The sequence below is a fragment of the Microchirus variegatus genome, assembly GCF_963457635.1.
Source record: "Microchirus variegatus genome assembly, chromosome: 9".
Lineage (NCBI taxonomy): Eukaryota > Metazoa > Chordata > Actinopteri > Pleuronectiformes > Soleidae > Microchirus > Microchirus variegatus.
This window is the reverse complement of record NC_139810.1, coordinates 26,725,461-26,744,480: the sequence shown is the minus strand read 5'-3', so window position 1 is coordinate 26,744,480 and position 19,020 is coordinate 26,725,461. Positions and strand designations below refer to the sequence as shown.

General features: G+C 41.2%; 1 protein-coding gene across 1 annotated transcript in view; it reads left to right on the top strand.

The window, feature by feature from the left end:
• The window catches only part of pou6f1 (POU class 6 homeobox 1), a gene marked incomplete at its 3' end in the record, with an annotated part of 195,233 nt that extends 177,726 nt beyond the window's left edge, over window positions 1-17,507 (top strand). The window contains exon 12 of the mRNA XM_083895537.1: window positions 17,445-17,507. Coding sequence (XP_083751663.1) covers window positions 17,445-17,507 — 63 coding nt within the window. The remainder of the gene's footprint in view (window positions 1-17,444) is intronic.
• Window positions 17,508-19,020: the final 1,513 nt, after the last annotated feature.

Genomic DNA, 19,020 nt, shown 5'->3' with positions numbered 1-19,020 from the left:
CCTGGGCTGCAGCAAATGATTATTGAGAGCTAATAGTGTGCAATGTTTAATATAAAGGGAAGAACAGACAAAATCACTCATCGCACCTCGGGGAATAAATTAAGGGTAAGGAAGAGTGAGGGTGTGAGGCCTCGCTGCAGAAGGAGAATCTTTATTACCACCTGCTTGGCTCTGTATTGTGTCATTACCGGGACACTACACATTTCATACTGTACAAACTGCTCGAGAACTCTATTTCCCGACTCAGCTGGAATGAGCTCTGTGTGAGGATCGCTGTGTCCAATACATGCAGCAAATATTGACCTGTGAAATGTAGTGGGAAGCAAACATACACACACTCCCGAGGCGATCCGTGGCATGGCCTCCATTTTCTTTTGCCATTTGTTTGACTTTAAAAAAAAAACAAAAAAACACACACTGTCCTTTCATTACACACCACATGCTCTCGAGTGTATGAAGACAAACAAGGATGAATTTGCCGTCTGCAAACTAGATCATACATAATTTACTTCTTTAAGTTGTAAGGCTCATGCAGCCCAGTGTCTGCGGTGTCAGGTCACTGAGTCACCTCCACGTTCCCCCCGGCAGACTTTCTCTCTCGATGACCTTCTGCAGCTCCTGTGTTACAGAGAAAAGCAGCGTGGTCTCAGGAGGCCTCGCCCGTGTGCGTGTGCTCGTCAGCGAGTGCAAGAAAGAAGCTATTTTCATCAATGAAGGGCAGCTGAAGAGCAGGCAGGAGTATCTTTATCCTCTCTACAATTAGAGATGATGCATCTAAATAGATGAATAATAAGAGACAAATCATTTATTATATGTCGTTGCATTCATCCGACCAGTCAAAACAAAAAATGTTCTGTAATCGACACTGGAACAAGGCCAAAGGAAGTTGGCATTATATGTTTTTTTTTTCTTTAGTTTTAATTTTCAGCTGAGCACGACAGAAAGATAACGTGCCCAGCTGAACACGGGAGCGTGACATCGCTCTGTTCAGGTACAAACAGGAGGGAGCCATGTTGTTTACAAGGAGCTGAAATGCCAGTAAATTACAGTAACATTGTTAAACCGGGCTGGTGGCAGAGAGCCGGGCGACCGGTAAGCCAGATTTCCTGGTTTCCATGACTTCAGAAGACATTTTATTGACTTGCAGTATGCTTCCTTACTTACCCTAACTACTACTGCCCCCACCCCAACCACAACCCCAATAACCCCAACCCCAACCCCAACCACCCCAACCCCAACCCCAATAACCCCAATAACCCCAACCCCAACCCCAACCCCAATAACCCCAACCCCAATAACCCCAACCCCAACCCCAACCCCAACCCCAATAACCCCAACCCCAACCCCAATAACCCCAACCCCAATAACCCCAACCCCAATAACCCCAACCCCAACCCCAATAACCCCAACCCCAACCACAACCCCAATAACCCCAATAACCACAGCCCCAACCCCAATAACCCCAACCCCAACCCCAACCCCAATAACCCCAACCACAACCCCAACCCCAACTACAATTAGCCCCCCCCTTGCCTTTCATTGTTCTTTAACTTAAGTTTATCTTAATTGTTGTGATATAATGAATAGTAATACAGTGTATAATGTTAAAATGTACAAAACACTAACAACGTTGTGCCGTTGTACTGAATACCAGCGCAGCTGTGAGAGCCACATCACAGTCGTGGTGATATTCAGGACAAATGTGTTACCCCTCGTGTGATATTGCTGAATTAACTCAGGCTTCAAACCTGGCAGGGGACATACTAAGGGCACCAGTGTGTGCAGTGCCATCTTTGGTGGTGAGGAATGCAAGAGATATCGGTAGAAATGCAACAGATTAATGATATGCAAAAAAAACAATGAAAGTGAGTCAAGAGCCAATCTGGTCCTCTGTATTTTGCACAGTGATTTTGCAGTAGATCTGATCACCAACATGAAAATTATTGTTTTATTATTGTTTTTGCAGCTACCTACCTATCCATCTACCTAGCTAACTGCCTACCCATCGACCTACCTACCTATCTATCTACAAACATATTGAATAGCAAAACAAGCTGCTTCTGCCTCGTCTCAGGTGGAGAAATTAATGGAGATCTTCATCTTCCTTTGATCTGTATGTGGGTTACCGGGGGCAACCATGTTAGTAAATTACAAACTTAGTTTTAAATGTTTTTCAAAGAACACTCAGTGTTGACTGTGACTGTCTTCGGATAAGAAATACAACGAAACAGGTCCTGATGCTGTGTTTTTAGTGTGTGTAGAACTACCTACTGTCCTCAGGTTCCAGCAACAATGTGGAAAACCTGATTGGAAATAAACAACATACACTTTCATTTATTTCTTCTTTTTTTTTTTAATGACATTTTTAGTTAAGGGCCCACGGTTGGTGTAGTGGTTAGCACTCTTGCCTTTGCAACAAGAAGACCCGGCTTCCTGGGTTCGAGCCCCCAGTCCAAAAACATGCGATATGGGGATTAGGTGAATTGGTCACTCTAAATTGACTGTAGGAGTGAGTGTGTGAGTGAATGGTTGTTTGTCTCTATATGTGGCCCTGTGATGGACTGGCAAACTGTCCAGGGTGTACCCCGCCTATTGCCCAATGTCTGCTGAGATAGGCACAGCAGCCCCTGCGACCCTCTGGTGGAGGATTAAGAGGTAGATAATGGATGGATGGATGGATATTTAGTTTAGCAACAGGACAACCTATCAGAAAAATAGCACATCTCTTTGAAGGACTCGTTAGCCTTGGTGTCAACTCTTAAATTGATGAAAAAAAAAAATGCCAACCATAACTTTATCCAGTGACTTTTGGCCCAGTGCTGACTTTGTCCTCTGCATCATCTCAGTGCTGGAGGTCTCAACAGAGCAGCAGTGGAGTGAGTGGTAATTAAGTTGGAAGGTCAGATGGAATTGATTCTTTTCCCGATGGTACATCCTTGCAGCACTTGAACTTGAGCCGAGTGCCAATTTGTTTTGGGAGCATAGGATTATTTTGGAGATGCCCAGACCCCCCCTCCCCCCCAAAACCCACCAAACCCTCCCTTGGGGGTTTGCACTCGCTCTTATGGATCCTTTACGTCTGCCCTGACTGGACAGCTCCTTTGCTGCTTTGCTGGAGGTCAGACAGACAGTGGTCAGATGCTGGGTGAACAAGCCAAGCCCTTTAGAGACTGGTTTAATTGAGCTCAATTACTCTGTGAGATGGCATACTCCAACCTGCAGTGATCTCTTTTAACGATTCATTAGTGCATTAATCACCCATTAAGCTGATGGGAATAACCCTCTGTGTTTTAATAGATGTTGCAAACAAGTAAGGCTTTTTTGCTGTATGTTAGACAAGCCAGCGATAAGACCATCTCACAAGTTGAGTGCAGCTGCAGCTTCGCTTTATTATGAAGCCATATAATTGATAATAAACGTGTCACTCACAACTCGCTCCCCTTTTGTTTCCCTTTTCGTATGAAGACGTGGGGTCTGAAGGCAAAGGCAGTGTTTACGATATCCGAGCGGCGTGAGCTTCGATCTGCCAAACGTTCTCCGTCGTTTTCAATCGCCCGTGAAGGGATGACAGCGCATTGTGTTCACGGACGGCGTAGCTTCTTGTTTTGATGGAGCCGACCGACGCCGAGCCAACTGCGTACACACACAACCACTGACAGTTTTGAAGCCACCGACAATGTCTACATTGTTTGTCACATTGTAACTGATTTCAAAGACGTGAAGTTTGTGTGTACCACACAATAAGCGTGGAAAAATCAAAATCAAGCGTCACATCAACAAAAAAAAACCTCAACACGTGTACAATAGATACACTGGAAACTACTATGTGAATATCATTTTTTATAATAACATAGATTAATTTAGATAATAAGTTACTTCAGTCTTCCGAGTAGCTCCAGGGCAAATTATCTCCTCCAACACTAAAAGAGAGAAATGACCACACTGAGACTGAAATTTCATATTAAAAAAACATCATCCTTTTTCCTTCTGATTGCTTTGCCATAGCTGCAAGTCACAGGTGGTGATGGAGACACTCTGACTGTGAAAAATGCATGTAAAACACACTGCTGCTGCTAAGCGCCTCTCCACACCCCCCCAAGGGAGATGCAGACTCTCACATGCACTCTCCCTCACCCCTCCTGGTGACATCTATAGGATATAGGAAATTGGAGGAATTGGTGAGGTGTGGTGTAGTGGGTGGGTTTGGGGCGGGAGGGGTTTTTGAAGAGCAACAAATGCAATCATGACGCAGGTAGCGGCTGCCTGGAATGCTAATGCTATTCTAATGACTTTGGGAACGTCTTCATAAATGTCTGCTCTCTTGGGGGGAGACGCTGAGTCCTTGTGCGGTTGTGCGGCTCCGCTTTCACCATGAATAAATTCATGTTCACTCTCGTGTGCTGCTGCTGCTGCTGCTGCTGCTGCTGCTGCTGCTGCTGCTGCTGCTGCTGCTGTTGCCGCCGCCGCCTCTGTTTGCTCATCTCGCAATGCAGCTGCTTCTGTGGCCTGTCCCAAGAGATGAAAGTCTGTAAACATGAATAATAATTAGAAACAGGTCGACGGGCAGGTAATCTGCATGTAGGTCCCAGAGAATGTGCTTGCCCAGTATCTGCAGCCATTTGGGCGGCCTTCCATTAGTATTTTTGTTTGTACAGAGATAGCGAAACGTTTTGATCTCTTATCAGGGCAAATGGAGAAGATGTCATTTCTAATTGCTTTGAAAGGGAATATGACCTTACATGAAGAATGAATGGATGGAAGTATTTTTTTTGTTTACGGTAAAACTAGCTGTTTGGGTTCAAATAAAAAAAAAATATGGCTCTCTTTAGTCCCATTTGATTTTTGTTTTGGTTTCCAGATACTCTCTGGCCTTTCTGTTGAAAGGTTGTGAATTGCATTGTTACATGTCATTGACTTTAGGTTACACCTGGTCACAAGCACCTACTGATTCATCAATCATGTGATTAAAATCTAGGAGAAAAAGCATCTTCTTATTGCACTTTCTTTAATTTGAATGTAAAGATGACATATAAAAACTTCACATGCTGAACAAATTGCATGTTAAAAACAGTATAACGAACATATGCCGAATATTATGATGGTAAATTTAAATGTTTTGTTTTTGAGACGAAAGTCAGCTCACTGTCAAAGTTCATCATCAATTTTCCTGAATATCAAAAATTCATAAAAATTATTCCTTAAGAGGTTTGCGAATATTTTCAACGAATCCTTGTTCAGGGCGATGCCGACTATTATGATGGTAAATTTCAAGTCATTCCGAGATACTTTTTGTTTTTGAGATTAAAGTCAGCTCACTGTCAAAGTGCATCAGGGCAAATGGATAATTTCTTGAATTTCAAACATTAATTAAGATTATTCCTTAAAAGGTTTGCAAATATTTTCAATGGATCCTTGTTCAGGGCGATGCCGACTATTATGATGGTAAATTTCAAGTCATTCCGAGATACTTTTTGTTTTTTTGAAGAAACCCAGCTCACTGTCAAAGTGCATCAGGGAAAATGGATCATTTCCTGATTTTCAAAAATTCATCAAAATTATTCCTTAAGAGGTTTGCAAATATTTTCAACACATCCTTGTTCAGTGCAATGTAGAAACTTTGTAGAAATTAAAATGTGCTCCTTGTGTTATTTGACTACTTTGAAAATTTTTCTAGCTGCTAACCAAACTCATTCCCGTAATTCCTGTAATCATCAATGCAAACAAAACTAATTGAATCAAACAATAATATTATATGTACTATGAATCAATAAAATAAAGTTGCTACTCACCAAATAACTAGTAAGATGGAGATGGATCAGGAACGGCAGGTAAATAGCTTCATATGCAGCTCAGGCCATGCTTTTCCCAGAATGCCAAAAATAATGCATGATACTGTTATCTAATACACTTTAACGGTAAAGTGCTGTAAAATAGGAATACAATAGGAATCTGTTAAAAAAAACAGTAAATGAGCTGTAATTTCACTGATGGTCTGTAATATTAACAGTAAAGCACTGTTTATTAAAAAAACACCATAATACTGTTCAAATTCTGCCGTAAATTCGCAGAAATTATTTACAGTATAGACTTTTGGATATATATATATGTCTTAATCTAAAACACTCTAAAACTTGCCTCGTACTTCAGCTGATCCTCCTCATGACGTCTTCATACCTCCATGCATTGAGTTGCTGCCTTATGACCGGCTGATTAGATATTTGTGTCAACATGTCGTAGAACAGCTGTACCCAATAAAGTGGTCAGTCAGTGTATAATGACAGGACGCTAATTATTAATCAGGTTTGATTTTCATTTTTAGAACCGTGGCTAAGAGAGGTTTGATCTTGAGGTGACTTTGGGTCAGGAAGAGGAACGGTCACACCTTCTTCTGGCACTAACAAGCGTCTGACAGCAAACAAATCTCTGACAAGTCACCCTCATCGCCCGTCCCCCTTTTATAGATAGTCCTAAGACTTTAATCCGGATCCAGTGGCAGGCTCATCCTCAGTCAATAGGGTAAAGAGAAGCTCATGTGAGGGATGTGTGCGCTTGTCCAAAGGCTGATTTGAGTGCACATGCCCCGAATCGTAAACTGGAGCTCACCTCGGATGAAGGAGGAATTGACCCGTTTGGTGGAAAAGGGTGACATTACAACATTTCATGTTCTTGAATTTCAGACTTTGAAAAACGACCAAACAACTTATTGTGAAGTCGTTGAAAGATGAAAAATGACGCTGTTCCTATTTTCATTTACTAAAGCACACCCCAGCATATACATCTAATATAGATGAGTTAATGCTGTGTGTCTGCTGAGGTTTAGAATGGCTTGATAATTTACAGCCACAGTAAAGTGCCATATGTTTTTTCTGGGAACTTTAGTTCATCATATAGCTTAATATCTTTAAAAGTCTGCTGCAGACCCTGAAATGTATGGAACAGCATCTTCATCACCAAGTAACATACTTTGTGTTGCCAGGACAAATTGCACAATACACACATGCATGGATACGGAAGAGGATTAGTGCCACACAGGGAAAAAATATTTGAATTCTGACTTAAAACTCGAAATTTCGGGCTTTAAAACTCAGAATTCTGACTTTAAACTGAGAATTTCTGACTTTAAACTGAGAATTTCTGACTTAAAACCCCGAATTCTGACTTTAAACTCAGAATTTCAGACTTTAAAACTCAGAATTCTGAATTCTTTCCTGTGTGGCCCTAATCCTCTTCCGTACATGGACACTTGAGCAGACTTGGATTAGTTTTTGGAGACACCCCAGGATTTAAAACATTTCCGACAAAGGCTGAATGTAAATTACGAGACAAATGATCAGTATTTGGAACATCACAGCAACCTTTTCGAGTAGATCCTAAATTCAAAACTGATACATCCTTAAATGACACTTTTATGACCAAACCACTTCAGCCTTTAACTCTTTACGGGCCAATATCTCAACATTTACAAATATACATTGCCTTGCGTGTGTTTCCTATGGTTGATGCATACAATATCTCTGTCCTGTCAGCAGCACATTATTCAAAGTCCTTTTTTTTTTTTTTTTTTTTTTTTTTTTTTTTAAAGATTTAAGCTACAGTGGTGTATGAGAGGATCTGCCCTGCAGGTCCCAATCTGTCTTTGTTAGCGCTGCTGCACAGCCTATCACATCTGCCTTACCTAAGACTGATTACTATCATCTCCAGCAGCAGACAGCAGCTAATGTAAAAAAAAAAAATCACATATATGCTGAATTTATCACAAGCAGCAACTTTAATCTGTCCTATGTAAACAATGATGTGATGTTTGTGCTTGGTATACATTGTTTTGTATAGCTTGTTAAAATGGATATGATAACCATGTCACAGTCTGTGTGCTGCAATCTACAGTGTTAAACAAATGTATTAGACCACCAATCTTTCATAAACTTAACCTTAAAATGTTATTGTTATTTATTTGGCAAATAACGAACTGATTTCAAATTTTTTTATACCCAGATTTGAGCTGGGTTAGGGTTGGGCTTCTGGACTTCTTCTCTGAGAAGTCAGAAATTCATCAAGCATAAAAATTCAACTGCTAAATCAATGTTTCTGTTCAGGAATGCAAGTATTATTAAAGTAAGTAGTAGTAAATAACTACAATTTGACATCTTAATCAAGAAATAATACTGTACGTCACTATTGTTCAGTTTCTTTGTAAAACAGTACATTTGAAAATGCATGGATAACCATAATAATTATATTTTAGCAGTAAAATATTAACTTAATATTAATTTGATATTATTAATATTAAAATTATAGAACCATAACATTTTTTTTGAGTGATTAGTTCACTTGTGCCTGCATTTAGCAAAGTGTGATTCATAATGATATTGTTGAAACCTGAGTAAATAATGAGTAAAAAATTAATTTACAAAATTATGTTATTGTGTTTTCATGTTTAATAATTCACATCGGCGTCTTTTCGAACTGTTACAATGAGTTGCTGAATCTGCACATTGCCACAGCCCCTTAACCTCAGTCTAAATCTCCCTGGCGTCTGATTGGTTAGCTAAGACACATGTGATCTGTGATGTCAGAGTGAAATCAGGAAGTGATGTGGTGCTAATAAGCTGGCTAAAATGTGGACATCAGCTAAGTGCTGCTTTAAAGTCAGTCTCCATCCTGCTGTTATTCTCATCCATAGTGATCCAACCACCAAACACTGAACCATCACATTACAGTAAGAAAACCATATTTTTCTTCAAAAACCCTCTGAACTCTGAAAGTGAAAACACCAGCACTGGGAATTTTGGAAGCAGCCAAGTGTGTTCAAGCCACCATGACCTGCATGTCTCACTGTCACATGTCAACATGTCTACTTTGAAAATGCTTTATTAATGAAAATAATTATCAAAGCAGCCACTTACATTTGTGTTTACGTGATTACATGCCACAGTTGTGTGTGTGTGGTTGCTTGTTATGATAAATCCACAGAGATTTATCAGCTAATGGAGCAGATCCTTTTGATCAAGTATGCTTGATAGCATCTTTCAGATCATGGTTTTGGCCTCAAGTCTGCAACTTTACATTGTGTGTAGTCACACTATACAGTCATCAGCGTAACTTATGAACCAAAGTTAGTGGCTGATGTGATTTGGTGGACAGAAATGTGTGATGCGTGATTGTTTGTTGTGTTGCATCTGCTGGTTGTGCCAAAGTGTTTGACAAAAGTTTGACATCAATAGGAGACAGTATACTGTATGTCAGGCTTGGGTTTGAGCCTGATTCTGCCTCCACCAAGTGGCCAGAAAAATATTTGTTATCATAACAGGTTCACACTGACTTTTTTTGTTGTTTTATTTTGCAGTACATAAACCAATTTGATTAGTTTTCTGAGTAATCTATTAACAAATTCATGATTAATTAAACATCTAAACCCTGCCTCTAACCCGAAGTTATTTCATACAGTGTATCCGCGGGGTCTTAAAAAGTCCTTAATCCAATAATTTGAATTGAAAGCCTTAAAATGTCTTAAATTCTCCTAAAATCTCCTAAAAGGTCTTAAATACAATTTTGAAAGGTCTTAGAAATCTATTAATGATAACAACTACAACATAGAACTAAAGTAGGCCACCTGTGCTGCCCGGTGACAATTTATCGAGCACCACTCGCTAGTGTGCTGTGCGTGTGCCGTGGTGTGTTACAGCTCAACATAGCAGCTGAGAAAACTTAATGAAAGCCCACAGCGAAGTGGAATTGCTTGCATAAGATGAGTAAGCGCAAGTTCAACGATTTGTGGCTCCAATTTTCCTTCATGTCTTTTGTACTTTTTTGCCAGTATGGATTTGAATTGAGTCTTAAATTGTATTCATTATGGTCTTTAAAAAGTCTTAAAGCGGAACTAAACCGGAAGTTCCTATTATCGCTGTTTTTTTGGTGTGTATCTGCGTCATTACCTTGTTTATGAAGCCCTGACGGTTCGAAACAAACAGTTCAGCCACTGCTGAGAACGTTGTGTTTTATTGTAATCTCGGGGCTCAACGAGATCACTGAAAATCCCGTAATAGTTACATAAGCAGCGGTTCTCCTGAACAACCGATCATCCTGCTCCGGGCGATAGTCCGGGCACATCCGGTTGCGTACATTGAACCGCAGAAGAAGAATAACGTCCGTTGTGGAGGTGTTTCACGAGCAACAGTGTCTTCTGACTCTGGGTCTGACTCCGGTTTAAAGTCATAAAAGGGACTGCGGCGGGGAGTCGTGAAGAAGCTATTTTTAAACACTGTTAAAATGAGGAGCAGTGCATCCGCCGTTCCAGAGGGGGGCGCTGCGCTTCTGAGAACGGATGTGCTGGATAGTACTGGCCAATCACAAGACTCTGTCTTCTGGGGGTGAAAGTTCACTCTGAAATCTCGCAGCAGAAAAACACTGTCAGAAAAGAGGATTTCTATCGGCTAGTTTACAGCAACTAGGAGGTTTTTGACCATAAAAACAAGTTAATATATGTAAGTAGACCTCCATAACTAACATTTATGTGCAACAGGACCACTCTATGTGACCTTTAAATTTGACTTGTTGAAACCTGCAGAGACCCTGTTCATATTAAAACCTAAAAGCTGTTTTCACAATAACAAAAGCCATTCATCTAAGGCTTTGTTATATTTTGTCTGATTGATCATAAAGGACGTCTAAATTGACGAGTTGTTAACCTGATCACAATGTCAATAGTCGTTATTCTTTATCATGTCTTGATTATCCTCTGAACTCTCAAATCAATTAGCCATGATCCAATTCCAATGCTGCAGGCCAAAGGTTCATGCTGTATGGTTCACTGTACAGTGTTAACCCTCTAATAATATATGCAACTCTCAAAGCAAACATATCCTCCGTCCTCGAGAGCCGTAAACACTACACTCTCTCAGCACCTTGGGAGGTTAAATCTAATTTGCCAAATAACGGCACAAACTTTTACCTTATTTCTCAGTGGGAGAGAACAGGTCACGCAGCACTAATCACAAGGCTAATAACGTTGGCTGCAAGTCGCGAGCGGCGGGCTACAGAGAACGCCGATGATCAATACAGATGAGCCCGTGTTTGAGCGGAGCGACGCGAAGCATTCAGCAGGGTTAAAGGTGGACGACGTGACCGGGCCGCGCATCGCAAGCTCACGTGGGACGATTGTGAATTTTTCCGAGGAATCCAGGGACGCGTTTTCCTTCCCGATGTCGACTTCCTTCCACTTCTAACGCGCCCGCGGAAAAACATCATCGCGTTGTTATTTGCCGCGGTAAACAGGACCGCTGAAAATAGTCGTAACAATTTGTTTCCCCTCAGCAAATCTAATTTAAACAGCGTCTTGTGTCTGGACAGTTGTTCATCCTTGACTGATTTTGATGGGAACCTGCCACGTGGGCATGCCAGAGATAATGCAAAGTGACATTGTTTATTTTTTCTCTCCTGATGTGGAGCTAGAAATCAATGTGATGAAGGCCACAGGCCTAGTGGTTAGGGCTTCGAGCTTGAGACCGGAGGGTAGCCGGTTCGAACCCCGACCTGCCCTTGAGCAACCTCACCGTGTGCTGTGTCTGCACGGATGGGTTAAAATGCAGAAATTGGAAATTTCCCCACTGCGGGACTAATACGGGAATCTTAATCTACCAGGTTCTTATAATTATGTGGATAAATCCATACATTGATGACACATCAGGATCTTCTGACATTTAAAGGGGAAGTAAGTAGTTTATAGTGACATCTAGAGGAGAGGCTGAAATTTACAACAAAGACCTGCTGCTCTGCTCACCCCCTCCCTTCCCTGAGCGCTACGGTATCCGCAGCCGGTCAAATGTCGTCCTCGTCGTCTTTCTCCGTGTCAGCAGATGAGGTTTGTGAGGCGAGGGAGAGGGCGGAGCTACCGCGGCCGTAGCAGACAAAGCGGAGAGAGTGGAGGCGGGACTTCCGCTACAAGTAAAGAGACGCTTGATTTGTTCTCTCACGTTTGTCCTTACAGGCTCCGGTAGAAACATGGCGTCTCGTTGCTAACAGTGGCTATGCAACCGCGGCCCGCGACCATGTTATTTTACATGACTTTTTGAAACACTACGAAAATGAAACATATTGTCCCTTTAAGGGACAATGTGTAGTATTTATGGGTTTATATTACCCAAAATCCACTTTTTTATACATATTATGTGCTCCTGCATTGTCTCGTCGCTGTATAATAGTTTTTGTTTCATTTTCCGTAGTGTTTCAAAAAGTCATGTAAAATAACATGGTCGCGGGCCGCGGTTGCATAGCCACTGTTAGCAGCGAGACGCCATGTTTCTACCGGAGCCTGTAAGGACAAACGCGAGAGAACAAATCAAGCGTCTCTTTACTTGTAGCGGAAGTCCCGCCTCCTCTCTCTCCGCTTCTTCTGCTACGGCCGCGGTAGCTCCGCCCTCTCCCTCGCCTCACGAACCTCATCTGCTGACACGGAGAAAGACGACGAGGACGACATTTGACCGGCTGCGGATACCGTAGCGCTCGGGGAAGGGAGGGGGTGAGCAGAGGAGCAGTTCTGTGTTGCAAATTTCAGCCTCTCCTCTAGATGGCACTATTAGGGCCCTATGAAATCCGTTTTATTTTTTTCCAAATTCCGTTTTATTTTTTTCCAAATTCCGTTTTTTCCGTTTTAATTTTTTAGAATTCCGTTTTTTCCGTTTTATTTTTTTTTATTCTGTTTTTTTTACCTTTTATACTTACTTTACCACCATAGAATGTGTCCTATTTGTGTCAGTGAATAAAATGTCCACTGAAATGCAACTTTCTTCTTGAATCCACTGACTTCTCAATTGTTCAATTGTTTTGACTTAAGTTAAATCCTAATTAAGGAAATGCCAGTGAATCTTAAAACAAGCCATGCAATGCTGGTCACATTTAAAAGTAAAATAATTAACATAAATAAGTGGTAGTGCCCCCTCATCTGGTGCAGACGGATTTCTGCGCACCGCCCCTGCGCTGTACTGTTCTCCTGCTCCGTCCGCTTCTCCGTATCCGACTGGATCATTTCTCTACACGCAATATTACCCATACAACTCTGCAATTAAGGGAATAACAGATGCATCAGATGAGCCGATGTCTTTAGTTAACTGTTCAAAGAGAGAGAATGTTCTCTGCTGTGAAGTGAAAGTCGCGGGGAGTTAATAAGTTTCACTTTTGCGCAGAGACTTTCCAGCATTTAACAGGTGATGTTCCACAGTTTACTCGCCGTGTTTCGGCCGCCGAATTATCGGTGCATTCCTAAATATAACATCTTTATTGACAATAACAATATAACCGTAATAATGGCGTATGTGACTGAGTTTCAATCGGCACCTGGACAAGGGGACGCTCGCCGGTTACATGCGGGCGCAGTGCACTTGTTCCGCGATGTAGAAAAAAAAAGTGTATATTAAGTAAATAAACAAGCAACACGCACTGGGGGAAACCCTGACCGGGTGAGTGTTTGTGACGAGATGCACGGGTGGTGCCACGAATGAGCGTTCCCCTGAAAATTTCTCCAGACAAACGTTCCTTCTCCTCACGATGACAGCATTTCAGTCACATTATGTCAATTTCCGCGAAATTCTGCGTTTAACATTAGATTCCGTTTTTATTGGCCAATTCCGCGATTCCGTCCGCGATTCCGTTAACACGGAAATCATAGGGCCCTACACTATAAACTACTTACTTCACCTTTAAAAAAGTCACCAGCACTTGTTTGACCAGGGTTAGGGGTTTTACAGTCTTTGGTGAGGAACTTGTACGTTACTGAGGAATTCTTCCTGCCGCTGCCCCGGCCTAAGCCCCTCCACGTCACTGGGATCACAGTACACTAATTCGATTTCACAACATGGCCGTTGAAGATGCATTAATCTTACCCAGACCACTGCATGCCCCCGAGCAACTGGAGGAAAAAGAGGGGGGCAGAGTGAGAAACAGAGAGTGAAGTGGTGTGGGAGTGACGTGACTCCCATGCTAACAATGTTCTCCCGCCAACAGAAGCGCATCCCTCCAGGCAGACTGAGTAAACAGTGCACACCACCTCTAAATCACATTCACACCCTCAGAGACTTTCTGGGGCTCACTCTCTCTTCATACCTCGCTCCTTTTTCACTCTGACGGCAGCATGGTCGGGTCAGCACGCTCCAAACTCCTGAATCAAGTCTGGTTTTTGAAGTCAGAGCTGCTCCTAAGTAGTTGTACTTTTTTTGTTAGCCCATAGACTGTCTGTTACATGACCGGCAGTTGAATGCAGCATACACTAAAATTTGGGGTCACCTATAGAATTTTTTTGTGTTTTCCATTAAAACTCAAACTTTTATTCATCAAAAGAGTTGCAAAAGGAATAGAAAATATAGTCAAGACATTGACAAGATTAGAAATAGTGCTGGGCACTAGGTTAACGCACGACGACTGACCGGAAAAAGACACGAGCGACGTCATGTTTACGTGCCGCGACACCAGAGTCCAGGCACCGTTTACCAGTAAGCTCCGTTAGCTGCATTAGCTCCTTTAGCGCGCCTACAGTCGAACTGGAGGAGTCTGTTTATTATATTATATAACGAAAAGAGCAGCGCTACAAATAACCAGGGTACCCGTGTACTGCGTATGTGTGCCTCTGTTTTTAAAGTTTAGCTAAGTTTATTTGATGAAATTTGCCCTTTTCGTCAGCAAAACTGTTTTCAGCTGTGCTAACATCATTGCACACGGGTTTTGAATGGTTTTCTAATCTAATCTAATCTAATCATGCACCATTAGAACACTGGAAATGGGCCTCTATACACCTATGTACATATTCCATTAAAAACCAGACGTTTGCAGCTAGAATAGTCGTTTACCACATTAACAATGTATAGAGCGTGTTTCTGATTCATTTAATGTTATATTCATGGAAAATAAGTGCTTTTCCTTCAAAAATAAGGACATTTCTGGTTACGGTTTTTTGAACAGTAGTGTTGTTCTTAAACTCCATCCCTGGTTATATATATATATATATATATATATATATATATATATATATATATATATATATATATATATATAAAATACTCACGTCTTTCTGTCCCAAACTTTTCTCAGATGAGAACAGATGGAGCGCTCGTCTCATACAGAGTCCGTACATAACGTGAGCCACAGATGCTGATGAAAGAAACTGAGTTAAATCTCCTTCACTTAACCCCCACTTTTTTTTTTTTTTATGTAGGACCGTTATATAGTTTGGGTGCGCCGATAACTTTGGTCACATGATCAAATCGGCTAATCTGCGCGGTGGCGTCCGTTATCTTACTTTAGAGCAAAGAGGCAAACGAAAAAAGGATCCGTCAACGAGCGAAACGTCCTCGATGTTGATTTCGGTCAACGGATATCAAAGTAAAAGAGACAAAGAGGACCCACCGCAGAGTCACTTCCTGTCCCATCGGCCCACCCGACAGTCATCCTGCTCCGGAGGGCCACAGTGCAGCGCCGCCAAACACACGCTTTCTTGTCTTGTTCCACTGATCCATTTTAACACAGTCGTGAACGCATCAAACAACTGTGTGCCGCCACGCAGGATCCATACACACCCCTCCTCCTCCTCCTCCTCCTCCTCCTCCCTCCTCCCTCCTCCCCGTCCCTTCACAGTTTTCAAAGGAAAACGATGAAGGCATGAAAATATGAAAATGCTCTTCACAGGAGTCTGTGAAGGAGGCAATTTCCATCGTGCCCATGTCTATTTCCTATGTAGAAGGGAAAATAACACATTTCTCTGATGTTCCTGCACACACAGAGCGGCAGCGACTTCGACTCCTGCTGAAGCTTACAGAGTGGATATAACAGATTGGGGGAGTATTAAATTACTGAGGAGGCTGACATTTATTTTTAACTCTCTATTTGGTTTACACCCCCGGGGGTATGTAATCATAGCCACTGCAAATCCTTAGACTGGCTTATTAGCATATTCATGCATCCTGGGTTATTTGTTCACATAAAACTTTGTGGTTGTTCTTGATAAACATTTTTAACTGGTTGTTTGATTACAGCACAGTGGTAAATATATATATATATATATATATATATATATATATATATACTGTACACGGAGGATAGGACGCACTGTGGATGCAGCAGAAGTGGTGGATTCTATTCTTCTTTCACCCAGGGAGACGTTTTAAGATCCTGGAAATAAGAAAGCGTGTGTTTGTGTATAAAACATAACTCCCACCGTAGAGATATTTCATGTTTACATTATTAAGACAGGATATGTGTATTGTTTTATTGAGTAGGCGATGTTTTATGAGGCCTGTTCGCGCCAACTTTTCACACTGTCTGTCGTCTGCTAATGTGGTTTTTTAGGTTGTCGGGCTTAAAACAACGGCAGAAGCTCCTCCATTCTCCTCCAGCTTAATTAGGTCTTTTAAATCAACACAGAGACCAAAGAAGGATCATTGTGTGTGTGTGTGTGTGTGTGTGTGTGTGTGTGTGTGTGTGTGTGTGTGTGTGTGTGTGTGTGTGTGTGTGTGTGTGTGTTCTTGTACTTGCGGCATACTGAGGACCAGTGAGGGTTTTTAACTAACAAATTGAGGTCATTTTTACGGAGTGAGGACATTTTGGCCGGTCCTCACTTTGTTTTCATTGAAATCACTTCCTTAGGTTGCTGTAACATGCTATAGTCAATTCGTCAAAAAAAAAAATCTTGGACGACATAATATAGTATTATGACTTTTTTTGTGAAATTTTGGACCAAATTTTTTTTTTCAAAATTTGGACCAAATTTTTTTTTTCAAATTTTGTACCATAACTTTTTTTTCAAATTTTGTACCATATTTTTTTTTTCAAATTTTGGACCAAATTTTTTTTTTCCAAATTTTGGACCAATTTTTTTTTTTCAAATTTTGGTCCACGTTTTTTTTCAAATTTTGGACCAAATTTTTTTTTCAAATTTTGGACCAAATTTTTTTTTTCAAATTTTGGACCAAATTTTTTTTTTTCACATTTTGGACCAACATTTTTTTGCTCTGGGGCTCCACCTGCAGACATTTTATGGTACTGCAACCAGTAGTTCTTTGTAGATGTCATTCATGAAGTAGATATTTGTAATTGTGTTGATTTATAAAGTGGAAATGCTGGTCCTCAGTATGTGGCAAGTACAAGAGTGTGTGTGTGTGTGTGTGTGTGTGTGTGTGTGTGTGTGTGTGTGTGTGTGTGTGTGTGTGTGTGTGTGTGTGTGTGTGTGTGTGTGTGTGTGTGTGTGTGTGTTTTTTTTTTCCCACTGAAGATCCATTTGCATGAAGTAGATGTGCCCACATCATAATGTAATGAGCTGCACTTGCGTGGTAAATAAATGAATTAATCCTGTCTATTGTCCTTGAGATTTATTCAGCTGTGTCCTCACAGGAGAGTAGAAGTTAATTAAGATCACGGTGAAGGATGTGGATCACTCTGCTCGTGTGCTTCAGAAGGACCAGCAGCAGCAGCAGCAGCAGCAGCAGCGGCAGCAGCAGCAGCGGCAGCAGCGGCAGCCCTTGGCCTGACTGCGGTTTTGTTTCCATCACGATTTATCTCTTTTTGAGGACAATTGTTAACTGATTTAAATAAGTCATTAATTGAGAAATAGTCTGAGTGGGTTTTTTTCAGAGCGTAGTAATCAGCACCACGCCAGTGTTTATAAAAGCCTCCATGCTGCTGCTATTAATCTGCTATATCAATCGCCCGTCTCATCGGTTAAAGGACATTTTTTCAATTATCACCTAAAACTATGGCTTTCACTGAAAGAAAGAAATAGAAATCTCTCGGGAGACATTACTCAAATGAAAATGCTCTGTAAATGTACTTCTTAATTTATTTCCCAGTGTCTTGAAGGATAATACATAAATAAATAAATACCTCTGGGGTTTTGACTGTCTAAATATTTTTAAAATGATTTATTATTATATTATTCAAAAAAAATTCAGTCTGCTGTGAAGTTAAATGTAGTAAATAACCCTGTCAGTGAATAAAGCCCAGAGTATACAATAGAAATAAGGGTTCCAAAAGGGTCCTTCTACAAGGGTTGGAACCATTTGCTTCTGAAAAACCCTTTCCAGAAGAAACGGTTTTTCAAGGGTTCTTGGTAACACTAATAGTTCCAGTAAGAACCAGATCCAGAGAACTCTTTAAAACCCCTTTCCTGAATAAAGGGTTTTAAAAGGGTTCTTGGTGGAACCTTCCAAAAGGGTTCCTTTATAAAAGGTTCCACCTGGAGCCAAAAAGGCTTCTCCTATGAGGACAAGCCGAAGAACCTTATGTGGTTCTACTTAGCACTTTTATTTCTAAGAGTGTACAAACCATTTAAATATGTCAACAGTGGTTCAACGGTGACGTTGTAAAGACGCCCAAAATGTCGTAAATGTTTACCAATGTTGTCAGACAACAGGGAAACGTGACGCTGAAGCAGGTTTACAGTAACTGATAATTGTCCTTGGACTGACATAAACTAACTGAGGTGTAAAATGAAGAAAAATACCAATGTAATTGTAAAACCTTAACCCCAACAACAACAACAACAACAGCAACAACAGCAACAACAAAACTAAAGCTGCCTTGAACCAGAGAAGGCCGTAATTATGTATAATTACATGGATTGAACATGCAAAACCGTCAGTTTTCCTATTTTAGATTTTTGGATCTGTTGTTCCCTCTGGTACGGTGGCCCTGAGGTGCAAAACACAAACACAAAACACAAAAACATTAACTCAAAACGGAAACGCAAGTCACACAACGCAAACACATGCATTTGTGTTTTGCACCTCAGGGCCACCGTACTCTTGCTCTCCTCAGTGTCGATTCATGTGAGTGAAAGTAGACGACCCACACCTGCCTGACAGTGACTTCACTGACTCCAGGGAGCCGACGCTGAGCTGAATGTATCACCGATGTTCTCGTTCCCTCCAGCTCATCCCTACACCATTTGCAAATGTTACACTTCTCTACTTTAATCAGTAATTAAGGGTCACACTTTTTTTTCTTCTTTTTTTTCTCCTCTCCTGTTAAACAATCACCCACGCT